The sequence below is a fragment of the Leucoraja erinacea genome, chromosome 27 (genome assembly GCF_028641065.1).
Source record: "Leucoraja erinacea ecotype New England chromosome 27, Leri_hhj_1, whole genome shotgun sequence".
NCBI lineage: Eukaryota > Metazoa > Chordata > Chondrichthyes > Rajiformes > Rajidae > Leucoraja > Leucoraja erinaceus.
This window is the reverse complement of record NC_073403.1, coordinates 9,344,498-9,356,600: the sequence shown is the minus strand read 5'-3', so window position 1 is coordinate 9,356,600 and position 12,103 is coordinate 9,344,498. Positions and strand designations below refer to the sequence as shown.

The window sequence follows — 12,103 nt, the reverse complement described above, 5'->3', positions numbered from 1 at the left end:
TCCATTCAGGTTTCCTAAGTGGGACAGGGGCATTACAGCACCAGAGACCCAGGTTCCATCCTGACTACAGGTGCAATCTGTACAAAGTTTGTACGTTCCTACCATGACCTGCGTGGGTTTTCTCCAGGAGCTCTGGTTTCCACCCACACTCCAAACGTGCAGGCTTGCAAGTTAGTCGGCTTGGTATAAATGTACAGTGTTGCCAGTGTGTGTGGGATAGTGTTAGTGTGCGGGGATCGCTGGTCGGCGTGGACTCAGTGGACTGTTTCCCCTCTGTATCTCTAAACTAAACTATACTAAACTACAGGCTTGAATCAATGCTGGTACTATGATACGGGCCAAACCTTATACAGTATTGAAGCTGCACTGCAGGGCACCCCATGGCTCAACAGTAGTTGGTTACACTAAGTGTTACAGCTTAATAGTTCAATAATCCAATCCTAGAAACCAAATGTTGTCCGAGAACGAGTGAGGTAGTTACACATGGAACATTGCAGCACGAGGAACAGGCCCTTCAGCCCACAATGACTGTGGCAAAAGTGAGACCAATATAAACTCATTTCTGTAGGAAGGAACTGCAGATGCCGGTTTAAACCGAAGATAGACACAAAAAGCTTGGGTAACTCAGCGGGACAGGCAGCATCTCTGGAGAGAACGAATGGGTGACGTTTCGGGTCGAGACCCTTCTTCAGACTAGTTTCAAACTAATTTCTTCGGCCTGCACATGATCTATATCCCTCTATTTCTAACATATGCCGGTGCCTATCTCAAAGCTTCTTAAACGCCACTATCATATCTGCCTCCACTATTATCCCTGGCACCAATCACACTCTGTGTGAAATAAATCTTGCCCCCACATCCCCTTTAAACTTTGCCCCTCTCAACATAAAGGTATGTCCTTTAAGCCCCTGTCCCACTTTCCCGAGTTACTCACAAGTTTTCCCCTTGATTCAAACTCGGAGAATTACGGTAATGGCCAGCCGTAGGTACTCGGGGCTATTTTTTTTCAACATGTTCGACATTTTTCAACGTGTTAAAAAAACGTCCCGACTTATTTGATGCCCCGCGTACCTACGGCTGGCATTACGAGCCGCTACGAAATAGCTACGGACATTCTCCGAGTTTGAAGCAAGGGGAAAACTCGGAAGAATTCGTTAACAACATCGGGAAAGTGGGACAGGCCCTTTAGTCTTTGCCATTTCTACCCTGTGAAAAAGGTTCTGATTGTCTACCCTATCTATGCCTCAGATTAACAGCTATTTTATTACAGTTGGATTTGGGAACTTAAACTTGCCCTTTGGGACTTCAGAGGAGAAACATTTTGAGGTAGTGACTGATCCCAAAATGGAGACTCCCGTTCCCCTTGGGCAGGGAGTACCAGTGTTAGTTAAAAGGAGAAAGTAATATAATAGCAGTAACAATGGCCTGCAGAACTTCAAATCTACAAACAGACCCACTGAATAATCATAATCATAATCATATTTTATTAGCCAAGTATGTTTTGCAACATATACGAGGAATTTGATTTGCCATACAGTCATACAGGAAGGATCATTATTGCATTTGGAAAGCAAGGACTGACTGGAGATAGTTAGCGTGGCTTTGTGCGTGGGAAATCATGCCTGACAAATGTTATTGAGTTTCTTGAAGATGTGACAAAAAGGATTGGTGAGGGCAGAGCTGTAGATGGTGTCTAGGTGGACTTTAGCAAGGCCTTTGACATTTCAGTTCAGTTTAGTTATTGTCACGTGTGCTGAGGTAGGGAAAAGCTTTTGTTGCGTGCTATCCAGCCAGTGGAAAGACAATACATGATTACAATCGAGCCATCGATGCATGAGAAAGGAATTATGTTTAGTGCAAGGTAAAGCCAGTAAGAACTGCTGTTGTCGGAGTTTAAGAGTGTGGAGCGTTGTAACATGTGACTGTAGATCTGCTTCTGTGGACAGGATGCAAATAGTCGCTTGGGTTAGGCACCAGGATCCCACATAACAGACTAGTCTGGAAGAATAGATCCCGTGGGATCTAGGGAGAGCTGGCCAACTGGATACAACATTGGCTTGGTAGGAGGAGTCAGGGAGTGTTATTCAGATTGGAGGCTTATGCCCAATGGTGTGCGGCAGGGATCAGTGCTGGGTCCACTATTGTTTGTCAAAAAGGCATTGCCATTAAAGTGGTTAGTAAGCTCTTATTGGTTTTAATGGCAGTGAAGCTGGAAATTTGATGTTTTTTTATGGTTTCTTTACATATTTTTAGGATGTTAAAAAAGTTGAATAAAATAAATGAGTTGATTTATGTTTTTTGCTCATGTGATAAAATAAATTATTATATATAAAATTATACACAAGGGAGACAGAATAAGACGAAAATGACCAAAAGACATAAGAAAATTTAGCCGAGGGTAAATGGAATTTTGTGATGAAGACTCAAGAGTGAATGACACTGAAATTGTTTAAGAAGCACTGGCTTAATCGACCTGTGTTTCAGAGGCCTGGGTCTTATTTTATCTTTGTAATGTTATTGCTGAGGTGACCTGTTGTCTTGTCAAACACATGTCATTGTACCGCTGACCCTGTGTTAACCTACATATGACAAATAAAACTAAACTAAGTTCATTAAATAAATCTGGAATTTAAAAATAAGCTGGTATCAATAATAATGGCTGTGAAATTATTGGACTGTTGTTTAAAATCCACCTGGTTCGCAAATGCTTGCAGCTCTTAAGTGGGCTGGCCCATGTGTGACTCAAGACCCAGCGCAATGTGTTAACTGCCCCATCAAATGACACGAGGTGAAGTTTGAAGGAAATTAATAATTTCCTTAAATTAATCAACGCCTTGCTCTTAAATCCTCATCCCCGACTCTTTGCTTTACCACAGTGACTGGAGTGTTGCTGGCATGGTGCGGTCTATTGTTGGATGGAGGCACTGGGATATTATTGAGCTGAGGCACTGCAGGCAGGGAATGCTTCAGTCATTGCATTGCTTGTTTTCTGCAGCTAACTGCCACGTTCACATCTGCCTAGCAACAGCTAGCCCGGGGACCAATTCCGATTTCAGGCATTATTTCATACATGAAGGGGAAAAGAAATGCCAAGGGAGTCTCTTTTAGCTTAGTTTGGTTTAGTTTAGAAAATACAGGGCGGAAACAGGACTTTCGGATCACCGAGTCCGCACCGGCCAGCAATTCCCCGCATATTCTGCACGCACTAGGGATAATTTACAGTTTTTACACCAAGCCAATTAACCTACAAACCTGCATGTCTTTGGAGGGTGGGAGGAAACCGGAGCTACCAGGAAAAACCCACGCGGGTCACGGGGAGAACGTACAATCACCGTACGGATAGCACCTGTAGTCAGGATCGAACCCTGGTCACCGGCGCTGTAAGGCAGCGACTCTACCTCTGCGCCACGCCACAAGTCCAACCAGCTTTCATGGAACGAGCACACATTACAGAGCAGCAAGCTGATTGGGAGTGGGGAGAACTTCAGAGCATTCTGACTCAGTTTCAAGTGCACAATAACACTTGTCATCCAAATGGGATGCCACAGGGCGGCACGGTGGCGCAGCAGTAGAGTTGCTGCCTTACAGCGCCAGAGACCCGGGTTCGATCCTGACTACTGTTGCTGTCTGTACGGAGTTTGTACGTTCTCCCTGTGACCTGCGTTCTCTGGGAACTCCAGTTTTCGCCCACACTCCAAAGACGTGCGGACCGTCAGTCCAGGGAGAGGGCAGAGTTGAGCTGGAGTTAGCGCTTCTTCTCTGCGCTGGCTGTAAGCCTGGGCTGCCACTGCTCCGGGCCGCTATCCCGTCAGTCCACGGTCACCCCGGACATCTCCGGCCACCTCCGGACAGGAATGGGACACTTGGGAGAGGACGGGGACGGGGACGATCCAGTAGCAATTCAACAGCGCTTGCAGCGCCGGAGACCCGGGATCGATCCTGACTGTGGATGAAACGCAGGTCTGTAAACACGCAGCAGTACAGCTGCCGAGAATGTCTCTCTGCCGGTCCAGCCTCTCCCCCTGTCTCCCACTCGCATCTGCCCCCTCTACCTCTCGCTGTTACACCCCACTCTCCCGCTACCTGCACCTCCCCTTCCTCAGATTAAATATATTTTCACACATAAATTATGAATAAAGATAAGAATTTATACAGAGTTTATACAGCCAGCGCTTTGTTTGCTTTTGCTTTATCGTGAGTGACCTCTGACAAATCCCATGATTCCTTGTTTTTTTTCGGAATACCGAACTCACTTACACTCCAGGTGCTCGCTCTATTGTCCTGAACAGTTGTAGCAAAGTAACTGGCCACTGATGTGGGAACCTTGCAAGCCTGCTGTGCTGACAATTCTTGGTCTCTGACTAAATCCAACACAGATGTTGAATGAGAACATGCAGGAAATAGCTTGTAGTTTAGACAGATGGTCACAATGCAAAAAATAAAAATAGTGGCAGCTAAAATATTCGAGTACTCTGCCACCCATGCCCTGAAACAACTGTCTCTCTTCAACGCCACAAGGGCAGCACGGTGGCGCAGCGGCAGAGCTGCTGCCTTACAGCGCCACAGACCTGGTTTTGCTCCTGACTGCGGGTGCTGTCTGTACGGAGTTTGCACGTTCTGCCTGTGACCTGCGTGGGTTTATCCCGGGTGCTCCGGTTTCATCCCACACTCCAAAGACGTGCAGGTTTGTAGGTTAATTGGCTTCTGTGAATTGGAAATTGTCCCCAGTGTGTGTAGGATGGTGCTAGTGCACTTGTTGCAGCTTTCACAAGGACTTTGTCACAAGTGTGGTGGCACATATTTCAGCTTGCATTGTTATGGTCTCGTGTATCTAATATCACTGATTATTGTATATTTTGTTGTTGTATTAATGTGCCTGTAAAAGCTGCAACAAGAACACATTTTATTGTTCTTTCTCCCTGTGTGTTGATTGGTAAGGGCGTCAAAGATTATGGGGAGAAGGCAGGAAAATGGGGATGAGAGGGAAAGATACATCAGTAATGATCGAAGGGTGGAACAGACATGATGGGCAGAATGGCCTTATTCTGCTCCTGTGTCATGCTCTTATGGTAGATATGACAATTAAACACTTTTGACTTTAGACTTTAGAGATACAGTGCGGAACAGGCCCTTCGGCCCATCGAGTCCGCGCCGACCAGCGATCCCCGCACCCTTGCACCAACCTACACACTGGGGACAATTTACAATTTTACCAAAGCCAATTAACCTACAAACCTGTACGTCTTTGCAGTGTAGGAGGAAACCGGAGCACCCAGGAGAAACCCACACGGTCCCAGGGAGAACGTGCAAACTCTGTATAGACAGCACGGGTAGTCAGGATCGAACCTGGGTCTCTGACGCTGTACGGCAGTAATTATGCCACTGTGCCACAAAACTGCCACCGTGACGCCCTCTATCTCTCTGTCTCTAGTTCACTGATCATTCCAGCATTTTGCGTCTATCTTTGATCGTCAACATCTTCCTCGAGGCTTCAGCAACACGGAGAGGCAGCGATGTAATAAAGAGCGGCGCTTACGGTCCATGGCCATGCCAACCGCGGTGCATTTCTTGAATCGGCAGAGCTGGCATTGGTTTCTGGTGATCTTGTCCACCACACAGCAGCCATCGTACTTGCAGGAATAGGCAGGGTGCAGGTTTTTCTGGATTGTCCTCCTGAAGAAGCCCTAAAAATAGAAGAGGAGAAGAGTGATTAGAGAACTTTGGTCAATGCGGGAATTTGAGGGTCTTGTTAGGGAAAAAAAGAGGCACATGTCAGGTATTGGTAGCTGAGATCAAGCAGCTTCCTTGAGGAATTTGGGGCATGTCGTAGTGCACTTACAATGAAATGAGGAGAAAGAAAAAGGGCCGTGTGTTATCCCTGGCAGATAAAAGGAGAACCTTAAAAGATTTGATGGGTGTATTAAGCGTAGAAGTGAAGTTAGGCAGATAGTACATCCACTTAATGAACAGTATAGCCATAGGATATGGCCAATGTCCTAGATGAATATTTCTCATCTATTACTGTGGAAGCCAGTGACTTCAACTGAGGTGTCAGTGATGCCATGGATCATATGAACATTACAAAGGAGGAAAACTGACCAGAAGCTAATTAAACTATCAACCTGTACCTCTTTGGAGTGTGGGAGGAAACCGGAGCACCCAGGGAAAACTCACACAGTCACAGGGAGGTCATCGAAACTCGGTATAGGAAGCACCCTTGGTCAGGATGGAACCCGGGTCTCTGGCGCTGGAAGGCAGCAACTCTACCGTTGTGCCACTGTTCCACCTCCCTTTTAACTGGAACAAGGACTCCTATTTCTAGGCTCTTCCACCAAGGGAGATGTTCCCAAAGTGTCTACCTTGCAAACCACCTCAGTCTGAAGAAGGGTCTCAACGTGAAACGTCACCTATTCCTTTTCTCCAGAGATACTGCCTGACCTGCTGAGGTACTCCAGCTTTTTGTGTCTATCCTCTGTTTAAACCAGCATCTGCAGTTCCTCCCTGCACACCTTAGATTCCCATATGTTTCAATGAGATCTCCTCTCATTCTTCTAAACTCCGTTCAATGCAGATTCAATGTGTACAATCCGTCATCTTAGTGGATCTAGCTGTGTATCTTCACTTGAGGCTTAATACAGGCCATGAGTTGCTCCTTTAGTTCAATAACTACGTTAAATTCCCTTAATTGATTTTGGAGATAGCGTTAAATTAAATGTTTTTCATTTTAATGACTCAATTTGTTTGACTTATAATGTGCAAAAATGGTAAGCTATCATTTGAGATTATCTGCAGGAATTAATCAGCAATTAACATGGTCGTCAATTCCCCGGGATGTCATTGTGAAGATTTATCATTAAAGATAATTGAATTTGTACCTTAAATTATATTTTGCTGCACCCCGAAGCGTTACTATTCATTTATGCCAGTAATTTGCGCTGCTGCTTATATTTTGATGTCTCCAATGTTATTACATAACGCTTTGTTACAGTGTAGCCAATGTTCTATCTGCCAAGTTAATCACAAAATAAATTAGAATAAGATTGAATAGCTCGATTATTTTTGTTAGGTGAGTCTTTGAAGGGTTCTGGGTCCAAGGAGGAGAGAGACAATAGACAACCACCCTTTACCGCCCTTCAAAGCACCATTTGCATTAAAACTATGGGTGGATGATGTTTTCTGTTGTACAACTTTCTCAGATTTTAACATTCATTCATCACCTAATGCCCCTGTCCCACTTAGGAAACCTGAACGGAAACCTCTAGAGATTTTGCGCCCCACCCAAAGTTTCCGTACGGTCCCGGAGGTTTTTGTCAGTCTCCCTACCTGCTTCCACTACCTGCAACCTCCGGCAACCGCCTGCAACTTGCGGGAACCGCTCGGAAACCTTCCGTGGGGCGCAAAGTCTCCAGAGGTTTCCGTTCAGGTTTCCTAAGTGGGACGGGGCGCAGCACGGTGGCGCAGTGGTAGAGTTGCTGCCTTGGAGCGTCAGAGACCTGGGTTCGATCCCCACTATGGGTGCTGTCTGTACAGAGTTTGTACGTTCTCCCCATGACCGCGTGGGCTTTTTCCGAGATCTTCGGTTTCCTCCCACGCACACACACACACACACACAAAACACGTATAGGTTTGTAGGTTAATTGGCTTGGTATAAGTGTCAATTGTCCCTAGTGTGTGTATGGTAGTGTTAATGTGCTAGGATGGCTGGAAGGTGCAGACTCGCCAGAGACATGGGTTCGATCCTGACTACAGGTGCTGTCGGCACAGAGTTTGTTAATTGGCCTCTGTAAATTGCTCGTAGTGGGAAGGGAGTGGATGGGAAAGTGGGATAACATAGAACTAGTTGTGAATGGGTGAATCAATGGTCAGTGAGGATTTGGTGGCCTGGGTGTCCATGCCGTATGTCTAAAATCAATACCATTTATTTAAAAATCACCGGCTGCAGAGTGTGCTAGAGAGGTATAACTATAATATCTCCAGGAAAATCCTTTATGTTCTTTCTGCTCACCATGGACAATGGCCTCCATGGTCAGATCAGGAACCTTGCATTTACAACAACAGGACTTGAAATTGGTGCCAAACTCGCAATTTTTCTTCGGAGTCACGTGACTGACTACGTGAAGGAGGGCCGTCCGTCTGCGTGCGCGTCATTACGTCTGAACGCAACACGCACGACGGACTGGCAGGCACTGTGTCCTCCCACAAACCGTTTTATCACAATCTTACTATTCTCAGGTCTTTTTTGATATCTGTGATTTAACACCGCTGCTTTGAAGATTGACGCGCAAGCAGACGGACGGCCCTTCTTCACGTAATCGCTCATCGTAACTCCTCATGAAATCAAGATCAAACTTCAAACTGGTAAGTTCTCGTTTAATCTTACTATTCTGTATACTTTCTCCATGTACTACTGCTTTACACTTGTACTGTATCTGAGTTGTTTATCTAGTGAAATTCATTTTTGTATACAGCTCAGTGCAAGTATCACTATAGATAATATGTATAGTGAAGGGAAGAACTGCAGACGCTGGTTCCTTCTTTCCAAAGATGCTGCCTGTCCCGCTGAGTTACTCCAGCATGTTGTGTCTATCTTCTATATGTACAGTGATACTTATACTGAACTGTATACAAAAATGTATTTCCCTGTACCTCGGTACACTCTTCCCTTCGGCAGACGTTACAAGACCTTCTACGCCCGAACCTCCAGACTCAGGAACAGCTTCATTCCTAGAGCTATAGCGGCTCTGAACCGGCCCTGCTGAGTGCCCCCCCAACCCCCTGGACTGTCTCCCTCGGATGGTCACGTCGCACAGACACATCTGCACTTAAATCTGTTTGAACTGTTTTGACTATTTTACTGTTCTTTTACAAACCATGTTCTCGGGGTATCTAAATCTAAATTCTATTAGTTATTTATGTTATGACATCGGATGGAAGCTGCAAACCAAATCTCGTTGCACTTATGTGCAATGACAATAAAAGATATTATTAATATTATTATTATTATTATTATTATTATTATAAGTAAGGTGCCATACCACAGGACCACAATCACACACAAATTGCATTCTTGTCAAAGCAACACTAGACTCTACTTTTATGTCAGTGATGGTCACATGCTGGTTAAAGCAAACGTTACATTGACAGGGATATTTTAGAGGCACATCTTTAATGAAAAGACATGGTTCCCATCAGTGTGGGGAACAGGACACACTTGATCTCAGTGGTGCCTGACCTCCATCAATGGGAAATTTGCTTCAGAAAGAAACACCCTGCCGTAGAAAGGACGAGATCCACACACAGGACATAAACTCTAGCAAGTGATCAGCTCACTCCAATGGAAGCATCAACATCAGGTCAATGTGTCTCGGTTTAGGTGTTCAATCGCCCAAGGTTCACCAGCTTATTGCGAGATCACTGAGGATCTCCCAGCTAACAATGACCTATTCTACATGTCTGAAGAAGGGTTTCGGCCCGAAACGTTGCCTATCTCCTTCGCTCCATAGATGCTGCTGCACCCGCTGAGTTTCTCCAGCTTTTTTGTGTAACCACCTATTCTACATGTCCATTGAACGCCATTCCCTTTGTCCTATTTTCACACCTTACACATCCTTATCTATGTATCTCCTGACATCAGTCTGAAGAAGGGTCTCGACCCAAAACGTCACCCATTCTTTCTCTCCAGAGATGTTGCCTGCCCTGCTGAGTTACTCCAGCATTTTGTGTCTATCATAGTTACCCGACAAGTAATCCAGAAGCTTGGAGTGATTAGTTTTAGTCTGAGGTTTAAATTCGACCCACTTCAATGTTCCTGATTTACCAAGATAACTGTGACATCCCCCGTGACTTCCAACAGTTGCCTGGGTGAAGGGCATTCATATTCTTTACACTCCAATCTGCCAAGCAAGGGACAGTGTCCTCTGTATGAACCAACACTATTGTGAGTAAACGTTACTCTGGCGAGTGTAACCGGGCGGCATGGTGGCGCAGTGGTAGCGTTGTTGCCTTTCAGCGCTTCCAGCGCCAGAGACCCGGGTTCGAACCCGATTACGGGTGCTGTCTATACGCAGTTTGTACGTTCTCCTCGTGACAGCGAGGATCTTCTCCGAGATCTCCGGTTGCCTCCCACACTCCAAAGACGTGCAGGTTTGTAGGTCAATTGGCTTGGTGTATGTTTAAATTGTCCCCGGTGTGTGTAGGATAGTGTAAGTGTGCGGGGATCGCTGGTCGGCGCGGACTCAGTGGGATGAAGGGCCTGTTTCCGCGCTGTATCTCTAAACTAAACGATGCTAACACTGGCGAGGATACGGCTAAAACTCTGCGGCTGGGTGTAAGAAGAAATAAAAGCCTTTGAGGAAAATACTCATCCTGTGCGCTGTTATAAACCGTTTTTTCCCGTATGCTCACCTTACAGCCTTCGCATGTGATGCAGCGGTAATGGTATCCGGTTGCTTTGTCACCACAGACCACGCAGGGCTCATCCTTCTCCAGGTAACTGGGAATGTACCCTGAAAGGCAAACGCACAGAGTCAGAGCACTGAGCCGCTGAATGAATGAGATCCACAGGGTGGATACTGCAAGGTTGTTTGTATAGGATGCAGAGCATGGAATCAGGGAATGTGCAGGAGAGAACTGCAGATGCTGGTTTAGACTGAAGATTGACACAAAATGAGACCCTCCATCGGACTGATGTCAGGGGAGAGAGAGAGATACATAGATAAGGAAGCGTAAGGTGTGAAAACAGGCCAAAGGGGATGGGGATCAAGGAAAATGTCAAATAGATGATTGTTAGCTGGGAGAAGCTAACAACAAAGCAAACAGAGATAAAATGCAGTCGGAGACCATAAGACTAGTCGGAAACCTGGTAACGAGGTGAAGGTTCGGTCACTTAGGAGGAGATAGTTTGTTACTCAGTGCGTAGCAATGGTTTGTAATCCTCTACATCCCCTGTAAGACTGATAGATAACTGCTCACAATTGGAAGTGAGGAACTTGTGCAATTGGGTAAGAAAGTAGATGAGGTACAGGACCAGCTCACGTGAGTGTAATTCATTGAATCATTGATAAATACAGCACGGAAACAGGCCCTTCAGCCCACTGAGTCCATGCCGACCATTGGTTGCCCATTCACACTCGTTCTATGTTATTCCCCTTTCTCATCCATCCCCCATACGTATCATATAACCATATAACAATTACAGCACGGAAACATGCCATCTCGGCCCTACAAGTCCGTGCCGAACAACTTTTTTACCCTTAGTCCCACCTGCCTGCACTCATAACATAACCCTCCATTCCCTTCTCATCCATATGCCTATCCAATTTATTTTTAAATGATACCAACGAACCTGCCTCCACCACTTCCACTGGAAGCTCATTCCACACCGCCACCACTCTCTGAGTAAAGAAGTTCCCCCTCATGTTACCCCTAAACTTCTGTCCCTTAATTCTGAAGTCATGTCCTCTTGTATCGAAGGCAGACACAAAATGCTGGAGTAACTCAGCGCGCTGAGTTACTCCATCATTTTGTGTCTACCTTTGATTTTAGCAGCATCTGCACTGGACTCCTTCCTTAAACGCCCCATACATATCGGGCAATTCACCGTGGCCCATTAACCTACAAACTGGCATGTTGTCGGGACCGTAAGTGGAAAGAGGAGTATTTGGACAAACCCCAAGCTGTCGCAGAGAGAACGGCCAAACCCCACAACAGACGGCACCCGAGGGGTGGGTTGAGCCTGGGTCTATGGCACAGTGAGGGAACAGCTCCACCAGCTGTGCCTGTGGGCAGCCCGTACACATATTGAAGAGAAGGAACTATACTGTGCATCCTCTACAGTGTACAGTGTACATCGCTATGATAACCACACATTCAAACGGGCTCTTAATTGGATCTCCCCAGTTGCGAACTGAGCAAATAATAATGAGGTTTGAACCATATAACAATTGAGGTTTGAACCTCCGGCATTCTTTCATGGCTGAACGAAGATGTCAGCGTAGATTATGTACTTGAGTCTCTCGAATTCACGAGCTCCTGAGCCCAAGGTGATGGGTGCTGGTGTGTTTTTGATTCGTACGGATCATAGACATAGAAACATAGAAAATAG

At 45.8% G+C, this 12,103-nt stretch overlaps 1 protein-coding gene across 3 annotated transcripts in view; it reads right to left on the bottom strand.

Moving 5' to 3' along the window:
* LOC129710183 (thyroid hormone receptor alpha) overlaps window positions 1–12,103 on the bottom strand; it is a 383,361-nt gene that overhangs the window by 16,536 nt on the left and 354,722 nt on the right. For all 3 annotated transcript variants that reach the window (XM_055656977.1, XM_055656978.1, XM_055656979.1), the window contains 2 exons: window positions 10,405–10,505; window positions 5,537–5,684 (listed from right to left, as the gene is read on the bottom strand). In XM_055656977.1, the coding sequence (XP_055512952.1) occupies window positions 5,537–5,684; window positions 10,405–10,505 (249 nt within the window). The remainder of the gene's footprint in view (window positions 1–5,536; window positions 5,685–10,404; window positions 10,506–12,103) is intronic.